The 25,765-nt window shown below is 35.1% G+C and overlaps 3 protein-coding genes across 4 annotated transcripts; all 3 read right to left on the bottom strand.

The window, feature by feature from the left end:
• Positions 1 to 2,635: 2,635 nt before the first annotated feature.
• Positions 2,636 to 3,226, bottom strand: LOC113306362. Its single transcript, XM_026555307.1, has one exon. The coding sequence runs from the start codon at positions 3,224 to 3,226 to the stop codon at positions 2,636 to 2,638; it is 591 nt and encodes a 196-aa protein (XP_026411092.1).
• Positions 3,227 to 5,249: 2,023 nt separating this feature from the next.
• LOC113306363 (uncharacterized protein At3g06530-like) lies at positions 5,250 to 9,669 on the bottom strand. Its single transcript, XM_026555308.1, has 14 exons — positions 9,485 to 9,669; positions 9,234 to 9,309; positions 8,852 to 9,028; positions 8,701 to 8,766; positions 8,503 to 8,607; positions 8,171 to 8,260; positions 7,813 to 8,015; positions 7,527 to 7,683; positions 7,176 to 7,438; positions 6,868 to 7,054; positions 6,375 to 6,789; positions 6,051 to 6,101; positions 5,826 to 5,901; positions 5,250 to 5,731 (listed from the first exon to the last, which is right to left on the bottom strand). The coding sequence occupies exons 1-11, from the start codon at positions 9,667 to 9,669 to the stop codon at positions 6,607 to 6,609; spliced, it is 1,692 nt and encodes a 563-aa protein (XP_026411093.1). The 3' UTR covers positions 5,250 to 5,731; positions 5,826 to 5,901; positions 6,051 to 6,101; positions 6,375 to 6,606.
• LOC113303814 (uncharacterized protein At3g06530-like) lies at positions 9,520 to 14,234 on the bottom strand. Of its 2 annotated transcripts, XM_026552896.1 has the most exons (9): positions 13,962 to 14,234; positions 12,213 to 12,326; positions 11,024 to 11,121; positions 10,759 to 10,902; positions 10,474 to 10,636; positions 10,212 to 10,357; positions 9,929 to 10,029; positions 9,772 to 9,852; positions 9,520 to 9,662 (listed from the first exon to the last, which is right to left on the bottom strand). In XM_026552896.1, the coding sequence occupies exons 2-8, from the start codon at positions 12,313 to 12,315 to the stop codon at positions 9,831 to 9,833; spliced, it is 777 nt and encodes a 258-aa protein (XP_026408681.1). In that variant the 5' UTR covers positions 12,316 to 12,326; positions 13,962 to 14,234; the 3' UTR covers positions 9,520 to 9,662; positions 9,772 to 9,830. The 2 variants fall into 2 exon arrangements, with proteins under 2 accessions (XP_026408681.1, XP_026408682.1); XM_026552897.1 differs by lacking the exon at positions 9,929 to 10,029.
• Positions 14,235 to 25,765: the final 11,531 nt, after the last annotated feature.

Genomic DNA, 25,765 nt, shown 5'->3' on the forward strand with positions numbered 1-25,765 from the left:
AACAAATTTTAACTGCCATTTGCAGTTACGGTTGGTCTCGATAATACAGTTACAAACCGTAACTAACCCTGACACCAAATACAAAGCAATTATAAGTAATTTAAAATCATTAAACCATGTTCATTACTAAACCAACACTACAACCATTAAACCATTACAAATATAAATGACATTACAACTCATTCATTCATGCGACTTAAAAGGATACTAATATCTGGGTCTACGGGTGCGATAGAAGTCTTTAAGGATGTTGAAATGAGGTAAGTATTGAAAATTCGACCTTTTCCACCGTCTCCATTCTTGAATAGAGCTCTCTAAAACTTCAGCGTCAGTTTCACCCCTTAATCGTATTTCACCTGTAATACGAACTAATGCCATAAATTCTTTAACGTTATCCCGAATAGTTCCATATCGAACATACAACATAATTCCATCGTGGTTATTAGGGTTACCTGTTTCGGAACAAAATTTTTCAAAAAGAGTTCTCAAATAACTTGTATTCACAAAAACACATCGACGTCGTTCTTCCCTTCTTTTTGGATAGCATAGAACAAAGTTGCGGCAAATACATAAACCTTCTTCCAAAGTGAATTCAGGATTTAGAGCCATAATCTAGTTTAAGGTAAGAGATGAGTCATGTGGAAGTGTAACTTCTAGAAAGGAGGATAAGTATATATATATAAACAAAAACAAAATGAAGTTGTTAGTGCAAGGACATTTCAATAACGGATCTATTTTTTGAAAATGAAGTTGTTGAAGGTCCCAACGGCTATATTTTCAAATTTCACAAGGACATGTCAGTGCAAACAATTATTTTTTTTTGTGGCAAAAGTTTAGTCACGGTTGGTAACTGTAATCATCTTACGCACCGTAACATTGAGGAATTTTGAATTCCGAAGTTACGGTTCGTAATGATTTACCAATTACAAACCGTAACTCTGGAGAAAACTGAATCCCAGAGTTACGATTCTTTAGCCGCGAAGATTACCAACTGTAAATCTGTTAAAAACAAAATATACAGAGTTACGGTTGGTTACAAAAATAAATACAAACCGTAATTCGTGAGATCCGAAAATTATAAGTTACATGATGTTTTATCGGTTGGTTAAGGTGAAAGAGTTACGAACCGTAATCAAAGGTGAAAGAATTGGTTGCGAACCGTAACTTAAGTTAGTAAAAAATACTTCTTCCAGTGTGTGTTACGGTTCATAACAAAAATTAGTTACCAACCGTAATTGGCTTTGTAACTCAAAATTTCAAACCAAAACTGTCACAAACAAACATACATATCCATAACTTCAAATTCATAGATAATATCCATAAGTTTAAATCCATAACTAACACAAATAACTTCAAATTCATAGTTAATATCCATATGCTAAATTCCATAAGCTAAAATCCATAAACACACAACTATTAGTTTGTCATAATATTCATAAGTCGAAATTCATAACTAACCACACACAACTAACATTAATCCATAACTAAGCATGGCGGCCACCACGACCCCTTTTTTTGGTGCTACCACCACCACGAGTTTTAGGACCATCACGATGACCACCGCGACTACCGCGACCACGACCACCTCTTTGGCTAGTGCCCACACCGTGCACCTCCTCTTCATCATTTGTCTCTTTGCTGCTAGATGAAGGTTGACGACGGATACTACTCTCACCTCCAAGAGAGTTTCTACTCCTCTTTAAGCCTCTTTCTTCCGTGACCAACCCCTCATACAATTATTCCATGTTTGGATTATGCATGTTCCTTATTTGGTCTTGCAATATCTTTTGTTGAGGAGCTTTAATCACACCATTATGACGGATGCATGAAGTCATGCTATTTGCCAAAGCTTGTTCCCGCTCTTTCTATTCACATATCAAAAAGAGTGTCGAGAGATTATTTCATAATAATCATTAATATTAAAATCCAAAGTTATAAGGATAACAAAATTACGTACCGACATGAAATATAGCTTCTTCCAAGTCAAACCTAATAGACCTTTTTTCTCTTTAGTCTCGTCGACCGCCTTCCTTTGAGCTATAGCCTCTTGAATATATGGCTGGTCCTCCGGATCGTTATTGATCACATATGGATGACCAAAATGAGAATACCAAACCATGTAACAGCAGCGGCTTCTTTCGTGTTGTTACAACGAATTGCCTCTCCCGCTGAGAGTTGGTATCTTTCTTCATGGCGGTTGTTCCAAACATCAACCGTTGGAGTTGGCCTGTAGTTGAGCACAATGGTGGGGACTTTTTCTCGGATCCTTCCTTGGATAATTTGAAGTTTTCCTTTACAACCCTTTGTTGAATATGAGCAATTTGGCGTAGAGTTCGACGAGGATTGGTCATAACGTAACCTGTGGGATGATATAATGGTCCATTGTAGCCTGCAATCTCTGTGAACCTACGAACATCAACTCCATTTTCAATCCTCAAATAAGGGTCAAAGATAACATCTTCAACAGTGAAAGCATCTATTTTCTCCCTCATTTGAATGAGTTTCTCCTCTTTTTTCCTTAGTTGTCTGCCAGTGAACTTGAACTTCTTTCCCGTAGGTCCATAATCATGTTCTTCCCATTCAGTAGGAGGTCTCAGGCTCGGAAAATGGTCATAAACCCATGCCTAAAAATAAATTAAGTATAAAAAATTGACACATTACTAAAAATATAACAAACTAAGAAAAATGTAACCAAACTTACCATTAGAAGCGCAACATTCCCGGCAATTTCAGTAGCTCCAACCCTAGAGGCCTTTCTTAGGCTGTTAAGTAAATATGCAAGGGTTGTAGTGGCCCACGAATAATTTTTGATCTCGTCCAAATTCTTCAACAAGCGTAGGTAATGAACATTCATCATATTTCCCGAGTTATCGGGAAAGAAAACGTTCCCAAGAGAATACAACAAATAAGTTGTGGTTGTACGCCTAACTGTTGTTTCATCAATCACCTGACCTTCCCTTTCCTTTGATGTTGTTCCTTCAAACGTGGTCATCATATTCTTCAACAATAGCTTTGTGATGATTTTGGGTTTATGTGGTTCAGCAGGGTCATAACCACCAGCCAACTGAAACTCCATCTCAGTTTCATCTTTTTCCCACCCAAGTGTTTTTTGAACAAGGATATAAAGGTCAGTCCAAGACATGTTGTTGTCGAAACCTTCAAACGCAGATTGTTCTTTAACTTCAAGGTCAGTAATTTGCTTCACATCGTCCGTTGTTGTTGTCATCTCTCCAAATGGAAGATGAAACGTATCGGTTTCAAGCCAATATCTTTCCCTGAAGGCAGATACCACAACATTATCATACTCCGATTGGAAATGAAGAATTCCAAGCCCTAGTCCTATACTAACCACTAGATTGCGAACCGAAGCACATTCTTTACTTAATGGTCAATGTTTACCCCTTTGACGCTTGAGCAATTTATTGCATCTTGCGTGGTCCTAAGAAACCAAATATACAAAAATTTAAGCATATTATGGTGAACTGAAATAAACAAACAAAATGTATCAAAATAATGAATGTTTTAAGAAAAGTAACAAAAAACATACCCTTGTCTGACAGACTTTTGCGGACCAGGAACCGGTATAACCAAATAAGATTAAAGACTTATCTGGGGCCTCGCCCCAAGGTCTTTTATTCTTCTTTGCTGGAAATAACAAATCTTTGACTTTAGGAATATGCATCCCTTTCGGTGCAGGCTCCTTTCTCGGATTCTTTTCTTTCTTTTTCCTTGGAGGTGCAGCTACAACTACCTCTGTTCCCTTGGTATTTTCTACCTCTTCATCATTTTCTTCCTCTTCCTTTTCTTCATCATTTTCTTCATCTTCCTCCTCTTCATCATTTGCTTCCTCTTCATCCTCTCCATCATCATCGGTTTCTTTAGATTCTTCTTCATCTTCATCATTATTAGTTTCTTCCTCTACAATTTCATTTTCGTTGCCTTCATGGTTAGTTTCGACTCCGACCTCTTCTTGATCATTATGTTCCACTCCTTATAACTCAACTCCAGATTCAGCAACAAGTTGTTCCTCAACTTAATTTCAAACTTATTCTTCCTCTTCTTCTCATTCTTGTGGATTCCTCTATTATCTACTCCTAAATGCTTGTCACCGCGAGGGGTGGGCGTATGATCAATCGGGGTTAAGTTATTTCCTCTCTTATTATTCCTACACAAGCATAACAATTGATTGATTTACTAAGGGTAAAACAAATAATATAGACAACAAAAAAAAAACAAAAAATTAGTGAGCATGCATAGTTACGGTTTGTAACCAATGAAAGAGACCAACCACAGCATTTATAATGTTGGTAAATAGTGAATCGAGATCAACCGTATCAACCATACGGTTGGTAACTTATGTATCGGGATCAACCGTAGCTAATCCATGGTTGGTATTTGATCTTATTTTACAACCGTAAGTTTTCTTTGGGCAAAAACTAAGATACAAGATGTTTTACGGTTGGTAAGGTTATTTGAGTTACAAGTCGTAACTCAAATACGGTTGATAACACTGATGCAATTACAAACCGTAAAAATCAAATGAAAGTTACTGGACAATTTACGGTTCGTAACTGAAGAAACGATACCAACCGTAAGCTATTTACGGTTGCAAAAAAAAACTAAACTGAACAATTTCTCATAAATTCAAGAACTTACGGGTGGTATTTCAGTTACAACGAACCGTAGCATCAACCAAAACCATAGTTACGGTTGAAATTGGAGTCATTACCAACCGTAACTCACATTCAACAAAGATATTTCAGTTTCAATTTTGTTCCAAAACTCTATTTTTGATACAAAACTAACTTAAATCAACACAATAAACTAAACCCTAACTGGGTTTTTCGAAACGTACCTCAAAAAAGTCATTGTGCTTGATTTTGACGGTTGAGGAGTTTCAAATTGACGTTCTTGACCTAATGGAGGATTTGGTTCATTAGAACGGCTACAATCTTCGTCAACCTTCTTCTTCGGCATCTCTAATATAGTTTTCAATCCACGATTATCAATTTTTCAAATCGCCGATCAATCGGGGACGATGAAAATTTCAATTTTAATGGAGGAGGAGAAAGGGAAGAGAAGAGAAACTGTTTTGATTTTTCAGATTCAGTTGGGTTAATAATGGGGAAGGACAATTCAGTCTTTTCAACCAAAAAAAGGAAGGGTAAATTAGTCCATTCAAGGTGAAAAGGGTAATCTAGTAAACTTACATCCCCTATAGGACACCCCCTAACCAATAATAGTGACATTGCTATCACCCTTGCCGCCCCTTTTAACAGGATTGTTTCATAAGTCACGTGACCCAAAATAAAATAAATAATAAAGAATCAAGGGACTGTCGGAACATAAATTGCAGACTATTGCTATGGCACCATCTATGGGAAGTAGAGCAGGAATTTTTATTTTCCATCTTTCCACCCTGGGTAGTCAACTCCTAGTCAGGGTACATTTGAGTGTACGTGCTACCATTGGCTGATCAGCACCATCTTAATAGCTTTCTCGATTCACATATCTATGGGGTAATTTTATCCCTTGATCATGAAATTCCATTATTGGTTACTAGAAAATTCTTCCTCAACAATCCTGAAAAAAAACTGAAACCTCAAAACCCAACCAAGGAATCTAATACAAGCCCTACCAGTCACTTCAATAGTGGCTATGAAATCTGCGGCATCTCTGAAATAATCCAACTTCCTCTCTTCCCATGGACATTGGCTGAAAATTGGTTTCCCTGAAACAATGTCTGCCATTAATCTTATACACATGCTTTCAAATATAACATCACCATCTAGGAAGACAATGGATAGTACGAAGCATACACATACCACCACACAACCAACATCCTTCAAAACACCAATAATATCTCTGCATACAAAGCCAGAAACCTGAGTTTTCCCTTTGCTGCACCGTCAGAACACAAAAAATGACAACTTGTACTTGGCAAATAAAACCTACATTCGACAATTCTTATTCTTTAAGGTAGTCTACAGACTCTACATCCAATACCAAAAGTAATGGATAAAGATCATAAGTTGTGTTTCGCGTACAACCTTCCATTCTGTAGCATCCTTCCCAAACTAAGTGCATTATCCTGGAATAACCTATTCAAAGAACCCAAACTTCTGTCATTGTACGAGCAGCAATATAGCAGACCTCTTAAAAAGAAAAACTGAAGGACTTTGCAAATGCAAAAACACGACTCACTCTTGTAGGATTAAGAAAATTAAACATCCACTCAATCAACAAAAATAACATCTAGATGCTAATTTAACACCCCTCTTTTTTTGCAAATGTCCAAGTAGAACACAGTATAAAGGGAGCAATTCAAAATCCAGTTTCAAGATCATTGACATAATAATCTAAACTATCTTTACCATTATCATTTCCAATTTCAATACTGGTACAAGACTATGACTATGTTTGAAGTATTTATAACAGATACTTTTAGTCAGAGTCAATGAATTGACTCTTTACTGATCGCTCAGAACTCTACGTGCTACACTATTCGCTCGTCTACCACTTCTTGGTTGATCAAGTACCTACAATAGACACCATAATAACAAGTGCCAATCAACTGAGTAACGGGAATAAGAAACTAGTATAAATTTATAAATGTATATGTAATAACATGAAACTAATGAATTGCTCAGAACCCAAGGAGATAGCCATCTGACGAAGACAAGCAACTAATGAATCGTCCACTCTCTCAACACATGGCATATCTGGAAACTCTTCAAGAGAAGATGGTGGTTCAATTGCTAGCTGTCTAACAAGAGGTTTTAACAGAAGCTGCACACATATATCAAGTTAATAACAAAAATAAATTATAAGATAGTAATTCAAAAGAAGTAAGTAAGATGTACTAACATGAAAATGAGAAGCATCTAGAAGCTTCAAGTCCCCTGAGTCGTACAAGAACATTTTGCGCAAGGATGAAATTATTAATTCTCGTAATTGCCATTCTCTTACTGAAATTTCTCTATTATTTATTGAAGAAGTGAGACCGATAACACAACCCTTGACCAAGAGCTTGACGTAAGGGACAAATGAATACCTTCATTGCAAACATTAAACGTTAAAACAAACTCAAAAAAATACTATACGCAACAGTATTTTAAGTTTGTATAAAAATGTTATAAACTTATAATAGACTTAAGTGTTAAGGTTTTACTCACTTGTAGTGATCAAGCAGTTTGTTGATCAATTTGTAAAATGAAATACTTCTGTCTAACGAATTTCCCACCAAGACAAGGCTATGACGGAAAAGAGGCTCAGTCGATCCGTGGGTAATCATTGTCTTGTTATCTGTCCGATCAGTAAGACTCTTAAACAGCACGAGCATTGTTTCGATAACATGATCCTCAATGTCCCCACGGAAATCAAGAGCTAAGAAACATCCGTCTAATATCTTGAAACCATTATGTATGATGTCTATCTTCTGCATACAAAAAATATTTGATTTATAATACAGTAAATACGAATGCAAGAATACTACCGATAAATGCTACAGTGTAGTAATTGTATACCTCTGATGATGTAATAATGTCCTGGAGCACTGATATCAGAGCATGTCGAATATATCTCTTCGTGTTGCTAACAGTTGGAGAGATATCTTGATTGAGAACCCATGTATCTGATAAAATCTTTTTGAGAAGCCCAAGTAGGGGTTCTATCAAAGAAACCCTAAGTGCTCAAAAATTATGATTCTAATTAGTCAGATTATATATTTGGTTACATTTTGCAACATCAATAGCTAACATGTTACTGGTATATCACATATGCGATTAATTATAAGCTATGATCCACAATTACCTGTTTTCCACTTCTTTCTTCAATAGCAAAACATCAAGTAAGGAACTAAGAAAAGAATCCAAGATTCCTTCTTTGTAAAAGATATCATGCTGCAGGTCATCACCCGCATGTTGCAGTCTCTTTCTTCCAGTAGAAGACTGCGTTATGTGGACTTCTTGTGCTAGAATAAAATCAAGCAGCCTGCCAACAGATGAGGCAGTAACCTACGATATTTGGAGTTCAGTTTCTACCATACACCATAGGAATTCCAAGTAAACTTGTGTGCATATAAAAAACTAACAGAACAAAAGGTACACACATGAATATAACCAAGAAGCTTGCGTATGTATAAAAAACTAAAAGAAGAAGAGGTACACACATGAATATGACCAAGAGCCAGTTTAGCTGCGTTCTTTATGTCAGCACAAGCATTCCCAGATAAACGAACGAGGTTCTGAAAAACTTGATCCTACTCAACAAGATGAGATTCACATGTCAGAAAATAAACACCAGGAGTAAGTATGAGTAAATATGAAACATTTAAGGTATGCGTCAAAAGAAATCGAGGTATCAGGCAACCTAGCAACCAACAGTTTTTGTACCATCCACAAATAACATAGAGCCTTGCTATTAGAGGACAAACGAATGGTTATTTAGAAAGTTAACACTCGAGCGATAAAAAAGAAGTTAACAACTGAAGCACAAACAAACCTGTATCTCAGTATTGAGCTCATCATACATAGAGCTATTTAGATTTTGCAGTATGGTGAGACAAGGGTTTATGATAGCAGGGTCTTCTGGAGGCTCATAATTCACCTATTAGTCAAAAGACTCGAAACAAACCAATCAGAAAGTTTTTTTTTTTCCTTTTTAACAAGTCCAAATGAATCAGACAAAACATTTGCTTACTCTCAAGGCCTTCAAAAGATGTTCCGACCAAATATTTCCAGCAAGCCAGTGACTTTTTGAAGCACACTAAAACAAGCAAAAGTTGTTTCAGATTTATGTAGAAAGTCCTCACTGAACAATGAGAGAAGTCTTAGGGAGGAAGAAAACTAACCTCTAGCAGAAAGCAAAGAGTACTAGTTTCAATTGCCGATAGTGCTTGAACAGAGTTGTTAGAATGTAGCTGACATTGACTGTGTCTTTCCAGGAGTTCAAAAAGGAACAACCTGACACCATTGACGTACATGATAGAGCTGCCCATTCCTTTAAGTAATGTTGATAGGAAAAAAAACTGCAAAAGGTTCCTTTTCTAAGAAATTGAATGAAGATAAAACTCTGTTTGGGCCAGTATGTGTATGAAGAACCACAATTGCTCAGAAATAAAGAAAGGACGGTATACGAATTCAACGCCTCGGCTGAAATACTATAACATTGCATAACTTGTACAATGATTGCTGAAACATAAAGAAGAAAAAAATACATCAACTGAGGTATACCTTGCCATAAGCAGGCAGATTCAATGCAGATTCCAAAATGAAAGCAAGAATAGCTTTCTTTGTTTGCTCATCAAACCTGTAAAAGAAAATCACCAAATGGAACTATTAGAAAGCAATAAATTTGATAATGTGTAACAAGAACAGAGAGAAGATAAAGCTAACAAATTATCCATTTTAAAATGATAATTAAAGAGAAGACACTTACATCCGATGGTCAGGAAAGAAAAAACATTGTAGTATTTAAAAAAGACCTTTTATCGATATATTGCAGCAATACAGAACTATTGCCAGGAGGACCGAGTACAGATGTTAAAAATGATGGAACAAAATCACTGCGTGATAATATTTGACTCTTTTGTTGAACTATGAGCCGCAAAAGTTTCAGCTGAGATGGCGTGCAGTTGCTACCAGTTAAGACGGCATCAATTCCTGCCATATTGCAAATTTGGAACAGTACTTCAATGCACAAAGGTGGAAAAAGGTCAAAGATAAACCAAATCGACTCTAAAAGTGGTAAAAAAGGATTTAGGTATCTTACTTATGAAGTGAACGAACTTATCCACGTCTCCCACAGTGTGTCGAGCGCCTCAATGCACATCAGTGCTGCTGTTCGAATATCCTGGTATGAACATAGCATGGTGATAAGACTTAAGTGATACAGGTTCAAATAGATTAACACCAAGTGATTTCTTTACCTTTTTTTTTTCTTTTTAATTTCGTACTTCCCTTTTTCTCCCATCAAGAGATTTTCATGTTGCCTCGAAAGGCCTGATTTCAGTTTAGAGCGGCAAGCTTTCTAAAGACATTAAGATGAAAAATGAACTTAAAAGTAAAACTATTTCGAGCATGGAGATGTAAATGTCGTATACAAACAGAAACAGCAAAGCATATAAAAAACATTTTTAGATTTTTTACCGAAGGAAATTTTGCCATAAAGTAGTAAAACAAATAATTGCAAATGAGTAAACAAGATGAGACCTGGTTTTCACTAGAAAGTGGAACCAAAACAGAAGGAAAACTCAGAAGAAGTTGCAAGCTTGTTTCCAAGTTCTTTTCCTCTGACAACTGAGAACAAGTAGCAGTTATGCAATGAAGACTTTGAACTTGATCAGCAACAGAAACATCTGGAAGAAAAATTCATGACGAGTCCAATCAGCACCAGGTTCCACATGCTTCGAACAGAAAGAATTTCATAAAGAAAGAAGTGAATAACAAGGACTGGAATGGAAATAATAAGAACCTCTATCTGTAAAAAATTTGGATAGGATGCTGGCAATAGAGATGTTATGTTTCACCAAAAGTAAAGAAAACTTCCCCCGTAAAATATGCTTCAAGTGAGGTGTTCCAATGAACAGAAGCAAATCATGAAGTGAAGGAAGCCACTCTCTGTTATCAGCTTGACCCTGAAGGTGATAAGCAAGATTATTAGTGAATAATAACATATGCAGTTACTAAGACAATGCTTGCAACACATATGAGGACTACAAAAGAGATAGGAGCAATTAAATAACACGAAACAACTGACCGATTTGGCTACTGCAGAAACAATTGATTTCAATAGCCTCCAAAATATACAAATCAAGAGATTTGTATTTAGTGGCATAAAAGGGGGATTTAAAATCCTACTGAGAAATTCCGTGCAATCTTTGTCTAGCTCCTCCACGGTTAACTGCCCATTATATGACAGGAGGGAAAATGTAAAGAGTAAGAAATAACACGCTAGAAAAACCAGCAACAAGATAAGCGAATGTGAAATCAAAGTCTGAGTTAGCTAGAAATCTAGTTTATACCTCATTCTCAGAGATAGCATCTGTAGACTCCAATTCACTCCATTGCTGCTTCAGAACTGGGAAGCAAACCTCAAAAAGTCTTGTAAAGCCAGCATGATCTAACCAGAAGGAACACAACATTCAAAATTAACACTACAATTTAGGAAGGTACAGTTCTCTTGATGATCACAATAGCTTGCTCAGGCCTCTTAATGAACACAACGATATCTTTGGGGTTACTGATACATGATATTTGTGTTATTGCTGAAACTGAGTACTTTTTGAATTCTACATTTAACTCTGAAGAAGTAACAACTTGTTATTCAAATTATAAGATATTTGGAGATAATGTCATAATGATATGCTGTTTTAAAGTGACTTTTGTGTGTCTAATCCATCTACTTGTCAGGGAGGTTTCTTTGGTCAAGATGAAAATGAAATAACATAAGCAAACATGATTTCTTATCTTCCTGAAAGACAACACACCACTAGCATTACTAGGTCCAGTCACCACCACCAGTGACAACCTGGTGTGAAGATTATTAATGTGGAAATTGAAGACCAAGAATGAAACCATAACAGAAAAGTCTAGTGAACTCATTAATGTTGAAGTATGTGATCAGGGAATGGAAGATATTATTTAGGGTTTGAATTTGAGAAAAGTGTGAAAACTTTAAAAAATATAAAATAATAATTCATCAATTCCAAAAACTCACTATCAGGAACAGAAAATTCATTGATCTTGATGTTGTTTACAGAACTGACTTAACAACAAATACATACACTACAAAACCAAAAAGTCTGAAGTACAAAAGTAAATTAAATAGATAGCTCTGGAAGTTACAAGTCTGTGGATCTGTACTATGACAGCTGAAACATGTGGCATTAAAATATGAATCAAAATCCACCCAACTGAGATAGACCTAACTCAGAGAAGAAATTTTGGTAGTGCTTATGATGGTGGTGTTACTGCAAGTAAGAGATATGGGCTTTTTTTTCCCCTCAAGGATCCAAGTTTTATTTGGCTTGACCAAAGTCTATTAGTGTCCCTTAAGCATATAAGTAGTATAATGTCAAAACACAAAACAACCAAGCAGTGGTTATTCTTCTACTTTTTCACCTTAAAGACCAAGCTTCCAATCCCTTCAATATCATTTATTCTTTAAACTTCATAGAAGCCCATAGAAGAAAAATAAAGAACACAACATACCTATATTCTCCATAGAGAGTGATTGTAAAAACAATAAAAATAACGTTTTCGACAGCTCCGTATTACTGGAAGATTCAACGGCCATCCAGTCCATAAGCTCCATAGGGTGGTTAGCTGCAGAAGAGAAACTTATTAAAGAAAATCACATTAACAAGATCCAGTCTTGTTTCTCTTGAGCTAGCAAAGGCCAAAATGAGCACACCATAGATATAGTATGAAAACATAGATTACAGGCAGTTGAAGTTCTCTTTAACAACTGAACTAGTTCCCCATTTCACAATTGGCCACTTATGAATTCTACAATACACAACATTGGAAAATTTGAACTTTTATTTTCCAGATAAGTAAAGGGATCAACCTAAGATCATCAAACATGCCCTTTATTTTCACACTCAAAAAATCCTAACAGTAATCACTTGCAACAACAACATCAAAAAATAGTGTACATGCTTCAGAAAAAATATCAAAAAATTTGTTGCTATTTTGACTTTAGAAATTATTAAATGGCACATCTTAGCGTTTAAGTCCCAACTTTGTCCAGAGTTGTTTTGGGTTTCTACTCGAATTTAAAGATTATGTCAGTTTTCTACATGGTTATATTCCTACCAAAAATATTTTCATTCTTGATAGGAAACTCATTATCGGTTGGGCTCAGTAGAAAAAATGACGCTAAAATATGAAGATTATGTCAATATAACTATGTCAACGTATCCTACCCCTTTAATTAATTATTATCTCAGTTCATAAAATAGAATTATTTTAGCTTTTTTAATTTGACATAAAAAGCTAAAGTAACTCTTTTTTTTAGAAATGGTTAATTTTTCATTTTGTTAAGCGTTCATCAAACAACTTAGCTAGTTTGACACTAATAATACTTACAAGATTTGAAACCCAATCATACATGAGTCATCGGAAAACTATATCTAAATTCTACAATTCTAACCGAAATTCAAGTCTTTAAGAAATTTTTCCTGTTCGCGTGATGTTCGAGTATCTTTTTATCTGACGCCATCACAAGCCTAACATTTTAAAATCTGAACTACATTTGATCTATCTAATTAATTTCCCCAAATTCTTCATTTGCAGAATGTTTTGCAAGTATTATCATAACCAACCATATGTTAAATAGCTGGTTGTCATCTTGTTAGATAAAAAACGCTCAAACCCTGTGTAAGCAAATTATTTTCCCAATTTAGGAATTGAATCATCAATTATTATTGTCGATTTTAACATTCCCCTCACCAAAAAACATTCCAATAGGAACATAAGAGGAAGATTCATTTTACATAACATATGTCATTGCAGTGATAAAGTTAGGGTGATGATATAGGTGACTGAGTTTGACCTAAGTACGAAACTCGTATGCAACAAATTCTTACCGATCAAAGAAAAAGACAACATAGATTTGAGTTCGAAACTCGTTAGTATAAAAAAAAAAAAATCATTCTACATAGCTTTGGAGAATCTTAGGAATGAACAGACCAAACTGAGTCAAAATCATGAAAATCAAGTTTGAAAAGCCAAAATTGAGTCAAAATCATGAAATTCAAGTTTGAAAATGTGAATCAGTACTGAGATTGAATACAAACTGATTTTGGAGAATCAGATGAGACGTATATCAAGAGGCAGGAAATCTAATAACCATGAAATCAAAACATTAAAAGACTAGGGTTTATGGTTCATAAAAAAAATAATCAAAGAACGCACAGACCACCACTACTAACATTCATCACAACCAGCAACACTCACCACTAATACCACAGATCAATCAAACGAAATCCACTAAAAATCACATCCCAAATTTCAAACCCCATCAACGAATTATAGATCAATAATTCTAGGGTTTGTGGGGAAGTAGTCTAACTTCCTTTGTTTAGATGATGATTGAATCTGTTTATGAGGCTTGTAGTAAATTGGGGTTAAATGTGGTCTCAATCTACCAGAGAAATTTGGGTTTCGGAGGTGTTACTGAAGAAAAGAAGAAAAAGAAGAAGACGGAGCACAGAGACGATGGTGGCGGTGTTGAGAGTTAATAATGAAAAATAAATTTGTAGATAAATTTGGTAGAGCTGGTGGTACAGTTAGTAAATAAATAAAATAACTCTCGCAATTTTAACTCTCCTTCACCGTGAATTCAACAAAATTTTTCTTTTCCTTATCCCAAAAATAAGTATTCCAAGGACCCTAATGGTTTTAGATAATTAGGATTTTGCAATACCATGTGCTCCCTCCATACCTATTATATTGGCAGAATTTTGAATTTTCTTTGTGCCATTAGATAGGCAGAGTCCTATTTTCAAGATGAATTTTTTCACAAATACCCTTATTTATTGTACATGGAAAATTGTGTTAGTAATAAGACAAAGAGTAAAATAAGAAAAAACATGAAAAATGATGAATTCAAGATAATTTTCTTAATCTAAGAGATTTGGTCCATCCGCCTATATATGTGGTACGGAGGGAGTATAAGATAAAATCCTAACTAATAGGATGAAACCACTACTAAACTCTATAATCTCCCCTTCCCAAGCTGCCTTTCTTTCTAAGAGGCAAATCTCTGATAATATTGTTATTACTCAAGAACTAATTCACTCTTTTAAGAAAAAGAAAGTGAAACATGCTGGAATGGGAATCAAAATTGACTAAGGCTTTCGATAGAGTAGATTGATACTTTTTGATCACCGCAATGAAGGCATTTGCTTTTGACAATAATTTTTGCAACCTTATTTTTCAATGCATATCAACTACATTCATTGTTGTTTTGCTCAATGGTTGCCTTGTGAGTTATTTCAATCCTTCTAGGGGTCTTAGGTAAGGGGATCTTCTTTCCCCTTACCTGTTCATAATTTGCATGGAAATCTTCTCCGGATTGCTCTTATCTAGTGAAGAGAGAAGTTAATAAATGGTATTAAAATAACCCATAAGAATAGTCCTATTTCATACTTTTTCTTTGCTGGCGACTGCCTCCTTTTCATTAGAGCTGATCTTAAAGAATGTCATAATATTCTAGCTCTGATTGACTCTTTGGTAAAGCTTAGGACAGGTAATAAATTTTGATAAATCTGGGGTCTTCTTTAGCAAAAAAGTTCAACCTAAATATCAGAGAATGATTAGTGAATTACTGAGAGAAAAAAAAGACCTAAAAGACTTGTACTTAGGAACTCCACTCTTTATTAATAAAGCAAAGATAAAACTTTTTGAAGGAATAGTTGAAAAGATGGAACACAAAGTACAAGGTTGGATAGAAAAAATCCTAGCTCGGGCAAGTAAAATGGTACTTAATAAGGCAACATTGGATAGTATGGCTAGCTATCAAATGAGTTGCTTCATTTTGCGAAAGAAAATCACAAAAAAAATAAATGTCTTGCAAAGAAATTTCTGGTGGGGCAAGGAAACTAATTACAAAGGATATTACCCAAAATCTTATTCTTGTCTTTGTAAACCTATAAATAAGGGTGGGTTAGGGTTCAGAAATGCTCATAAATTTAACTTAGCTATGACAACCAAATTAGCTTGGAGGCTGCTAACTGAGCCTGAAGCCCTTTGGGTGTCACAACTTGATGTAGGACATCCAATGCTTCAAGACGGTATCAACTTTGTCTAGTTTCTCCCATAACAATGGCATCAACTTTGCCAAGATGCTCTCATAACGACTGCATCAACTTTACCAATTTTACTTGCTTTGCAAGTCTTTACTTTCCTAGTTTACTTAGAATTTCCTTTATTTCTTTTAGTCAGTTCTTGTAGAACTTATATAAAGGCTAAGCCTTCTTGTTTAGAGTTACACATCTTATTATTGAATTATTTTTATTATCAATCATTAAAACTCAAGTCTTGATTTCTCAATCAGATTTGTTAAGTTTTTGACGGAACTTAAAGTCTCTTCTCGTCTCCAGCAACTAGTTTGCTTTCACCTTTATCAATCGTGTTCTGTGCTACACTAGTTGGTATCAGATACAGAGTTTTTAGATTCCTATCTAGAAACAGATCCTTCGACCCGCTTCCGCAAACTCAATACCCTTCCCTTTTATATAAAAATTAAAAAAAAAAATCGTTTTCTTATTTTTTATCAATCATGTTATGTGCTACACTAGAACTAAAGCCTAGATACTTCAGAAAATCCTCTGTTTTTAAAGCAAAAATTCCATCAACTAGTTCTTGGATCTGGAAATGTATAAGTAAGGGTATCCATCTTGTTGAACAAAACAGTATTTGGGAAATAGGAGATGGCAACAGTATTAATATTTGGGATGATAGATGGGTACTCAAATTGGAAGAAAACCTTAATACTTTTAGAACAACTACTAACTCTCACCTAACACTTGTGAAGGATCTTATTGATCCAATCACTAAGAAGTGGAACTCCCCTATAATTTTTGAATTGTTCCCAGAACATAATGCTAGGAAAGTCAGTAACATTAGAATATCCATAGACAAACCATATACACTCAGATGGCTTCTTACTAACTCAGGATTTTTCACTGTTAAGTCTATGTATAACAAACTTAATGAAAGAACAGTGAACCACTACAACTTAGGACAGCCAGACTCCTTCTGGAAAAATTTATGGAATCTAAATGTGTCTCAAATAATTAAAATCTTTTCTTGGAAGTGTTTACAAAATGCTATTTCTACGAATTTGAAATTATCTAAATTTATGAAAGATATTCATCATAACTGTTCTTTTGGTTGTCAACATTATGAATCCATAGAAAATCTGCTACTTTTTTGTCCCTTTGCAAAGTCTGTTTGGGCAGCTGAGCCATTCTCAGTCGATCTAAACTTTGACAGATCTATTACATTCTTGGACATCTGTAAGGAATGGTTAGGAAAGAAAGACCCAACTATACCCATAGAAATAATATTGACAAAATCCTGGTTCATTTGGAAGGAAAGATGCAACAGAATCTTTGAAAAACAACAGCAAACAAGCTCTCAATTAGCTTTAGAAATACAAAGATTTTTAGATTTCTGGTATAAAGATAATATTTCTTTTAGACAGATCACAACAGATAAAACTGAGATTCCTAAATGGATCCCTCCTAGGAGAACACAAAAGAAACTCAATATAGATGTTGCTTGGATTTCTATGGATATGCCTGCTGTTTTTTTTTTAACCCTTAGGAATGATGCAGGCAAGTTTGAATAAGGCAGAGAAGGACCATTCACAGCTTCTACTCCAGAAGAAGCGGAAGCTTTATGACTGTTGCAGGAAGCTAAATGGGCGACAGAAAGGGGATTGACAAACTTCAGTGTTGAAGGAGATTGCAAGAACCTTTTTGACTACTTAAATTGGAAACCTTCGCAGATTTCCTGGCAGAATCAAGCCATTATGGATGAAGTTAAAAGAGAATTTAATCGTTGCCAAATTTTTGTTTTTTTTTTACATTCTTAGATTATCTAAAATGTGGCAGATACTCTTGCAAAAGAGGCAAAAACCTTCTTTAATCTTGTTGATTGGAACAACACTCCACCTAATTGTATTTTGCAAAGTTTAGAAGTAGATAAATCTAATGCAAGGGATGGAAATATTAATCCAGCATTAGAAGGCTCTACTATTAATGATGTAAGGGTTCCTAACTCCCTGAGTTAGTCTTTTGAATGTATTTGAACTTACAAGAAAAGAAAAAAAAATATCGTGGTCTCGTTTAGTTTAGAATGATAGGTTTTGAAAAACCGCTCTCTTCTCTTTCCTCTCTTCTCTCCAAAAACACACCGAAAAAAACAGAAAAACTACTTATTTCTTCATGTAAAATCCTTGATCTATCCAGATTAGATTTGATTTTTTAGATCTGCCAGGTAAATCAAGGTTAATACTACAAGTTTTTATAATATTATTCAATAAAACAAATTGTTGATCCAACAATTTTTCTATTTAAAGTTTTTTTTTAATATTTTGTTTTGATCTGTCTAATGACCTCTCCATGTCATCTAGAATTGTTATATATTAGCCAAGTTGGTGTTTTTTTGTGGTGTTGTTGCTTCATTGTTATCAATTACATCATGGACGATGATCTTCTTCAGCAAACAAGGCCAAGATTAGCAGTGACGATAATTATTTTGGGCATATTACTTTCTTTACATGGAAGCATTCAACATATACGATATTAATGATCAAGAATCAAAAGATCAGGAATCAAAATGGTTCGAATTAATGACCATTAGAAGGATGTCAATTTCGTCGACGTAATGCAAATCAGTACAATTTCGGTTTTTCGTTTTCTTAAGTTTCGAAATCTGGAAATTTAGTACTAGGTTATTCTTTCAGTTTTCTAATAATGTAATTGATATTGATGTTACTGATTCCAATTGGTGGATTGTGATTCTCCACCATACGTATCTTTCAAACCTCAATTTTAGTGAGGTAATTTAATAAATTTCGGGTTGTTAAAACCCATCTTTCCTTAAAAAAAAGTCGAGGAAGTCATCAAACCTTGTCAATCCATTGATGGGGACCTAAGATGTTTATTTTTTTTATTTTTTTGATGTAATGTTAGATATTTTAACTATGAAGTATGATAAGCACGTAAATGCTACGTTTTACACCCATGTTTATATTAGCTAGGACTCGATATTTTGGCTAATAACATTATCTTGAACTATTTGCAGAATATACAAGCGAATGCGATCATCCAAAAATAAACAGCTAAAAGTGGGTGTTTTCGCATTAAATTATGAACTTTAGAGTCAGAGGATCAGACTAGTACACCGGGCCTGTTAGCGTTGTATAATTTATGAGCTGATGGAATTACAAATTGGAAGTAACCATGAAGATATGGAGGGAAAGTTTACATTTGAAACAGTGCTTTAGTGGGACTTGATTGGTTTGGTTTCTAGCCCATACATATATTTTTTCATTAAAAGGAGGATTGATGACAGATTTTAATAATGGCTCCCACTGAAGAATGTTTCACAAATGAAGAAAGAAAATCTCTCTTTGAACGTGTATGAGGTGCATGCAACGTTTCAAACTAATTACCATTTTTGGTTTGCATGGAATGATGTAGAAAGTGGAAATTGGTAGTTATTAAGGAATGAAATCCGACAAAAGAGGAAAAGACAGCTTATTACTTTCCTTTGTTAGTGGGACTTCATGGTAGTGTCGACATCATGTGTTCTGGAAATTAAACATCGTCTGGATGAAAATAAGATTGGTCGGCTACTGCGGAAGGAGGGAAGTTTCTGGTGGCTACGGTGGAGGTTCGGTCTGGGGGAGTTTTGGAGACGGTGTTTTTTTCTTTTTTCAGTCATTGGAGAAGTAAATAACAAGGGGGGGGGGGGGGGGGGGGAGAAAGTGATTATTACCGGGTGACGACGGAGAAGTAGATTTCTCTGCTGCTGCAGAGAAGGAGAAGCTGAAGAACAATAAACTGATAAGAAGTGTCGTTCTTGAGCGTCACATATCCAATCCATAAACGGCAGCTCTTCTGCGACAGCATATAACAATAGTTCTTCGCAACAGTTGTAACAGTGAGTTTTGTAACGACCTTGCAGCGTTGCAAACTTCTGGTTTATATTATTCTCCTCTCTTTTCTTCTTTGTAAGCACCATTTGAGCTATAAAAATATATTTTGAGCGTGTTTTTCACTATATGGAGCTAAACCTTTCTCTGGGACGACGGAGGAAACCAAAATTCGTCATGTGGTAAACTCATTTAATTATTTATATGACTATTTGGATTAAATTAAAATTAGAAAAAGATTTTTCTTAATTAATTGTCATTTCGTTTGATGGTTTATGCTAAGGATTAATTCTTTTGATATGCCATGCTTAAGATTTAAAATTAATATTTTAAGAATCTACCTTAGGCAAAGAAATAGAGTCAAAATTCTTATTGAATGAGCTATAATGGTTTAGAATAAATAGGTGAATCGCATGAATTTGAATATTTGTTGGAATCCTAGTCCTAGTAACTCTCGCCTTTGTTTATTATTTAAACCTATAAATTTAATCTTCACAAGTCTTAGAGTTCAAATCTTTATTACAACAACATTTCAAAAATCACATCAAAGTATAATACACCAACAACAGGTTTGGTTCAAGCAATTGGATTCTTGGTAGTCCAATTTCGGAGGAATGTGACTAATTTTTTGAACGAAACAACACAAATTAACTCTATGTAATTGAGAATTTTGATTCCTAGGAATCCAATTCCCTCCAAAACATTAGATTTTCGTTGCGTTGGTCTAATAGTGCAACAGAATTGGATTCCAGGGTAAAAACAAAAGTAATTGGATTACCTCAACCAAATGACTCGAATGAAACTAGTCCTAGAGTTTTTATATTGTTTGTATTCTCATAGAAGTATACAAGACACAATTGAAGCAAAATCGATTTTGATTCACTTGAATCAATTCATGAACATTATAGCCACCGTCTGCAAAAGAATGCATTCCTTAATTTATAAATGTATTAGTTCGTGAACACACCGATTTCATAACATAACCTACTCAAGTATGCAAACGGGTACGCATACCTAAGTGGTCGGACTTGGTCTGGGTTTGGCAATATGCGAACGCGTATGCATACCGTCGTACACCACCAAACTCAGTTGAATTCCCGGACTTGAAATTACGCCGGTGCGCATACGGGTATGCATACTAAGTTCCGGGACTTTCAACTAACCTACCAGTATGCGTACGGGTATGCATACTCTGGTTCCCGGGCTTGGAATAACTTGCAACATTTATCACACAAGTACGCATACTGTAATATATCCAATCATGGTTAATTGTTCTAAACTCCCATTTCAATCATTGAAACATTCTTAGAATACGGCAATAGCGGTCTCACACAAACTATTAGCTTCAAAGCAATTTTCAAGTGATCGATAGATCAATACGAAACATTTCGAGTCTACATCAAATTACTGTCTCACACAAATCATGTAAGATGTTACCAGGCAATTTTCACATGATCATCTTTTGACTTTCGTCAAGAACATAAGATGAACCAAGGTAGTCAATATCGGTTATACAGGCCGATATTAAAGGTTTTTATAGGATATCGGAAAAAACCTTTACGATACTGAAAATATCGGCGATACGAAGGAGAAACCATAAAAACGCGTGTATCGTCATGTACGGACCGATATATCGGTTTCACTTGTACACTGATAATATAGGTTTCACTTGTACTCTGATATATCACTAATGTATTTTGTCTTTTTCTTATGATTTCTTGAACTTTTAGTTCAAGAAAGTAACTCCACTAATTTTGCTAGCTTCATATATGATTATGGTGGATGTAATTACCGTAAATGTGATGCCGATGGCCTAACATACATTCAATGCTTGGTTTCGTTGTTGATAGTATAAGGCTCTAATCAACCACCTTTTATTTTGTAAGGTTAAAGTATGTTTACTACAATTATTTTTTTATATTATGGTTATATCAATATTTTTTTTTTGATAAATAATAAATATTAAAAAAAAATACTAATGAAGTATCGCCTATAAAAACAGATATTATCATTTGTATAGGTGTATAGGACCCGACCGATACGGTACCGATACACGATATTAACTACCTTGAGATGAACTTGGTTAAAGAGAAAGCTTACCAACACATGTTTCGATAAATATGTAAGCGAGTTAAACTCAACTCGAAATATCAAATGTGTATAATCGAAGTCTATATAGCTATACGAATTTTGTCTCATATAGAAGATAGAGTAGAAATAGACTTTTGACTGATAGATGAGTTCAAGTCTCCACATACCTTTTGTTGATGAAGTTCCACAAGATCCCCTTAGTATTTATTCGTCTTCAATCGATGAACGTCGTGAATTTTAAAGCTCAACTACACTTTCTATCCTAATCCGAGACTTATCTATAAGTAGACTAGAAATCAAGACTTATAGTTTTGGCAACTAAACTTGACAGACAAGCTTGAGATAGCAACGCTTGCGAGTTCGACCGATAAGTGCTCTAAAAATCTCCCATTTTGTCAATTTTAGTGACAAAACTATCAATACATATGGATTATAATATAAATAACCTTTGTATCTTCTCATCCAAATGCTTGATTTCCTTGGTTCTTCAACATTGCTCTAAATCTTCGTCACTTCCAAGTACTCTAGTGATTCTGAACGTGTTCAAGTCAGCATCATAGTTGTTGAAGATCCGTAGCTATAACAATGAGAAAACAGTAGCTCTCAATCATTGTTCTACAGTGTCATAGTATTATTCCATAACATCAAAGTCCAACTGTATCACAACTTTGACAACAATACTATGGTGATATGTATCACTCCCCTTTAGTCAATACTTCATCTCACAATGAAAACCACTCCTCCTTACATAATGATCTATAAACCATATGTATTTGTAGTGTGAACTACACAATAATTCTTCCCATTTTTGTCAATATAAATTGGCAAAGGTACGAAAACTATCGGGATCATAATGAAATTGTCATAGAGATACTTCATGACCAAAAGAGAACATATCAACATTGTTTCGATGATTTAACATAGTCGAAACTTAGTGTATTCATCAAGGAGCTTATAACGATACAAGATAACTCTTACAATATTCCACAACCACACTCCCCACAAAGATTTGGAAAATAAGAACAAGCTCAACTAAGAACTCTCCCACATAAAATGTCATTCCCGAGAGAACAACAAGAGCGACCTTACTTTTGCAAGAAAAGAAGTATTTCTTTGGACATTAATGAATCACATGAAACATGAATTTGTATCTAGAAAACTCAATTAAATTAACCACAAGAGAACCCATGGTTAATTTAATCGGAAATACTCAACATAAGAGAACTTACGGAGCCGCACACTACTTTCACATAAAAGTGGATCAGGGAAAGATCAATACTGCGGAATATACAAAGATTCATTCTTTTTTCATCAATATTTTCATAATGGTATGATAGACTTAATCTTTGTTATCAAAATCTCATTCTATTTTCCATCAATATTTGCATAAAGACATATAATAGACTTAACTTTTGACATATATGTGACAATCATAGTTCACGGACGTAAACACACATATCCCGTAACAATTTTTGCAATATATAAAACTAACAAAGATTAATACTGCAAAATCATCTTCCAAAAAAAAATTAAAAAAGTTTCATTAAACAAAAACAAAAGAAGAGTTCTTACATAGCAGACAAGCGAGTAACAAGTTGCGTCGCAATCCCTTTTTGAATTGCAAAGCCTATCCTTTTAAAACAAACTCTCTCGAACCGGGGGTCATGACATTACTGTGCATGACTTTCTGGACTCTTTTGAGGATTCCAACCGCCTCTGGAGCCAAGAAACCAAAAGTATCAAAAGCAAAGGAGATAAAAGCGTGTCCATTATCGATACATGCTTTCTCATGCTTCGCTATCTTACCTGAGGCATCCCTCAGCGCTTCTTGGCCAACTGTAAAGGTACCATGTCCAATGCGTACCAACGGAGAAACCCCAATGAGGTCAACACATGTGTGTTTGTCATTAGTCCATCCAAAAATAAGTATGTCTGCTTGCCTAAGTGTGGATCTTCCCTCCATTGGGTTTGTCAAAAAGTTTACGACCGCTTCTTTCTTTGCTGAAATACCCGCTCGCCATAACACATCATATAACACTACACCGAATTCCCGGAATCGCAACAGCAATTCGTAACGGTTTATGGGCCGTTACGAATTCCCCGTTACAAACACCCGTTACAAAACATTCGTAACAGGCGAGAGCCGTTACTAATTTTTTTAAAAATCCGTAACAGTTTTTAGTCGTTACGAAATATTTTTAGGCGTGCCAGTCACACGCTTGGTCACACCAGGGTGGTAACACCTTCAAAATGTGCGTGTGCCATTCACATGCGTGGCATTATGTTTCCACCCACGATGAGTTATACCAGAGGATATTTCCTCCCATCCGTGTGCGATTCACATGCCTGCTATGTCTTTTCCTCCCATGCCTTCGTAATATTTTTCATTTTCTTCCCAAATTTCTATCACTCAACCTCCATCTTTTTCATTCTTCATTCTTCTTCAGTTCATGGAAGAAAAACCACCTCTCTGCAAGTTCGTCGCCTTTGTACTACCACCACCATCAGCAACACCATCAAAAACAACCAAATCCAAATCACTCCGCCGCTGTTATCTCCAAATCACTACATCGATGTGATTTTTTCAGAAGAAATAGAAGAAGAAAAAAGACCTAATTTCTCATTAGATCTATATTAGTATCATCTTTACCATTAATTTTACATCAAAACCCCTAATATGTTTTCTTCATTTCATGTTTTAAAACTAGGGTTTTGATATTTTCGTGGAAAAATGTTTAGATTAGGGTTTTATTCCTATTTTGGTTTCGATTTGTAGTTGTCGTTGAATGATGTTTTTGGTTTTTACGTTAGAAAAGAAAGGTAAATCCTCCTTCAATCCATCTTCCTGTTTCATTTATTCTGATTTTTTGATGATTTTTTGAGGCTGAAAGCAATCGTTTCGATTCTGATTTACAGTTTGTTGCTGAGGAGTATTCTTTGATAGAGAGCTTGCTGAAAATGGTTACTCTGGTGTTGAAGTTAGGGTTAATCCTATGAGAACTGAAATCATCATCAGAGCTACTAGAAATCAAAATGTTCTTGGTATGAAGTCAATACTCTGGCAACTCTTATCAACTTTTGTTTGTATATTTTGGTATAAATCTGAAATTAAGGATTTGGTTTGTTGGTTGGTTGGATTTTGGATCTGTGCAGGTGAGAAAGATTAGAGAATTAACATCTGGTACCTTCTCCTAGTTGCTTGTTAATAGGATTTCATTTCATGTCAATGTTCTGTATTCTGAATGTCAAATTCTTGTATTTGTAGGTGCTTTCTACTGGACTTGGTCGGATAGTGCCAAATTTGATATCAAGGAAGCACACGAATAGTGCAGCTATAGGTATTTAACTTTGACTGTTTGAGGATGGTTGGTTGTTAGTCATTTATGTTTGGATGCTTGCCCAGTTTAGTGTTTGTCCAATAACTGCACTGTTTTTATTCTTCTCTGCAAAATGGAAGTCATAACTCTTGGTCTAATGGTTGTTTTATGCTGTTATATATCCAGTATTTATGCTTTTTTCGGGTTACGTCTGCTTTACATTGCTTGGAGATCAGAAAAGGCAAATCAGAAAAAGGAAATAAAAGAAGTATGTTTCTGATTCTTAAACTTCTGATTGCATTCTTGTATTTGTGGAAGTTGTACAAATTGCTTAAGTTTGCTTACAAAGAAACTCTGCAACTTTTGTTTAGATGCGTATTAATTAGGCAAAGTCTGTTAATGCTTAATTTATACTTACTCCACACATATACTGTCACTTCCACTTTTGATCCTCATCTGTATGAGTTTCCTTTTATCATTATACAGGTAGAAGAGAAGTTGGACGGGGGGGAAGGAAAATCAACGTTTGCCGATTCTTATCAAGATTTCTAACTCCAATCTTCTTAGAGGTATTCACAAATGCTAATATGGTTTCACAGTTACTTTTCTCCATGGATTTGTCTGACCTCTCATTCAACATCTGCTTGATAGCAAAAGAAGTTAATCAACATTATCTTACCAGT

Source organism: Papaver somniferum, chromosome 8, assembly GCF_003573695.1.
Source record: "Papaver somniferum cultivar HN1 chromosome 8, ASM357369v1, whole genome shotgun sequence".
NCBI lineage: Eukaryota > Viridiplantae > Streptophyta > Magnoliopsida > Ranunculales > Papaveraceae > Papaver > Papaver somniferum.

Excerpts from the sequence above, each read along its gene's own strand:
- LOC113306362 (XM_026555307.1), bottom strand. The coding sequence starts at position 3,226 with ATGACAACAACAACGGACGATGTGAAGCAAATTACTGACCTTGAAGTT.
- LOC113306363 (XM_026555308.1), bottom strand. The coding sequence starts at position 9,669 with ATGGCAGGAATTGATGCCGTCTTAACTGGTAGCAACTGCACGCCATCT. Across the intron at positions 8,016-8,170 it reads TGGCTCTTGGTCATATTCAT|GTTACTGCCTCATCTGTTGG; the intron begins GTGTGTACCTCT and ends CAAATATCGTAG. Across the intron at positions 7,439-7,526 it reads ACATTATTACATCATCAGAG|AAGATAGACATCATACATAA; the intron begins GTATACAATTAC and ends TTTTGTATGCAG.
- LOC113303814 (XM_026552896.1), bottom strand. The coding sequence starts at position 12,315 with ATGGAGCTTATGGACTGGATGGCCGTTGAATCTTCCAGTAATACGGAG. Across the intron at positions 10,637-10,758 it reads TTTCTGCAGTAGCCAAATCG|GGTCAAGCTGATAACAGAGA; the intron begins GTCAGTTGTTTC and ends TATCACCTTCAG. Across the intron at positions 10,358-10,473 it reads CAAATTTTTTACAGATAGAG|ATGTTTCTGTTGCTGATCAA; the intron begins GTTCTTATTATT and ends TTTTTCTTCCAG.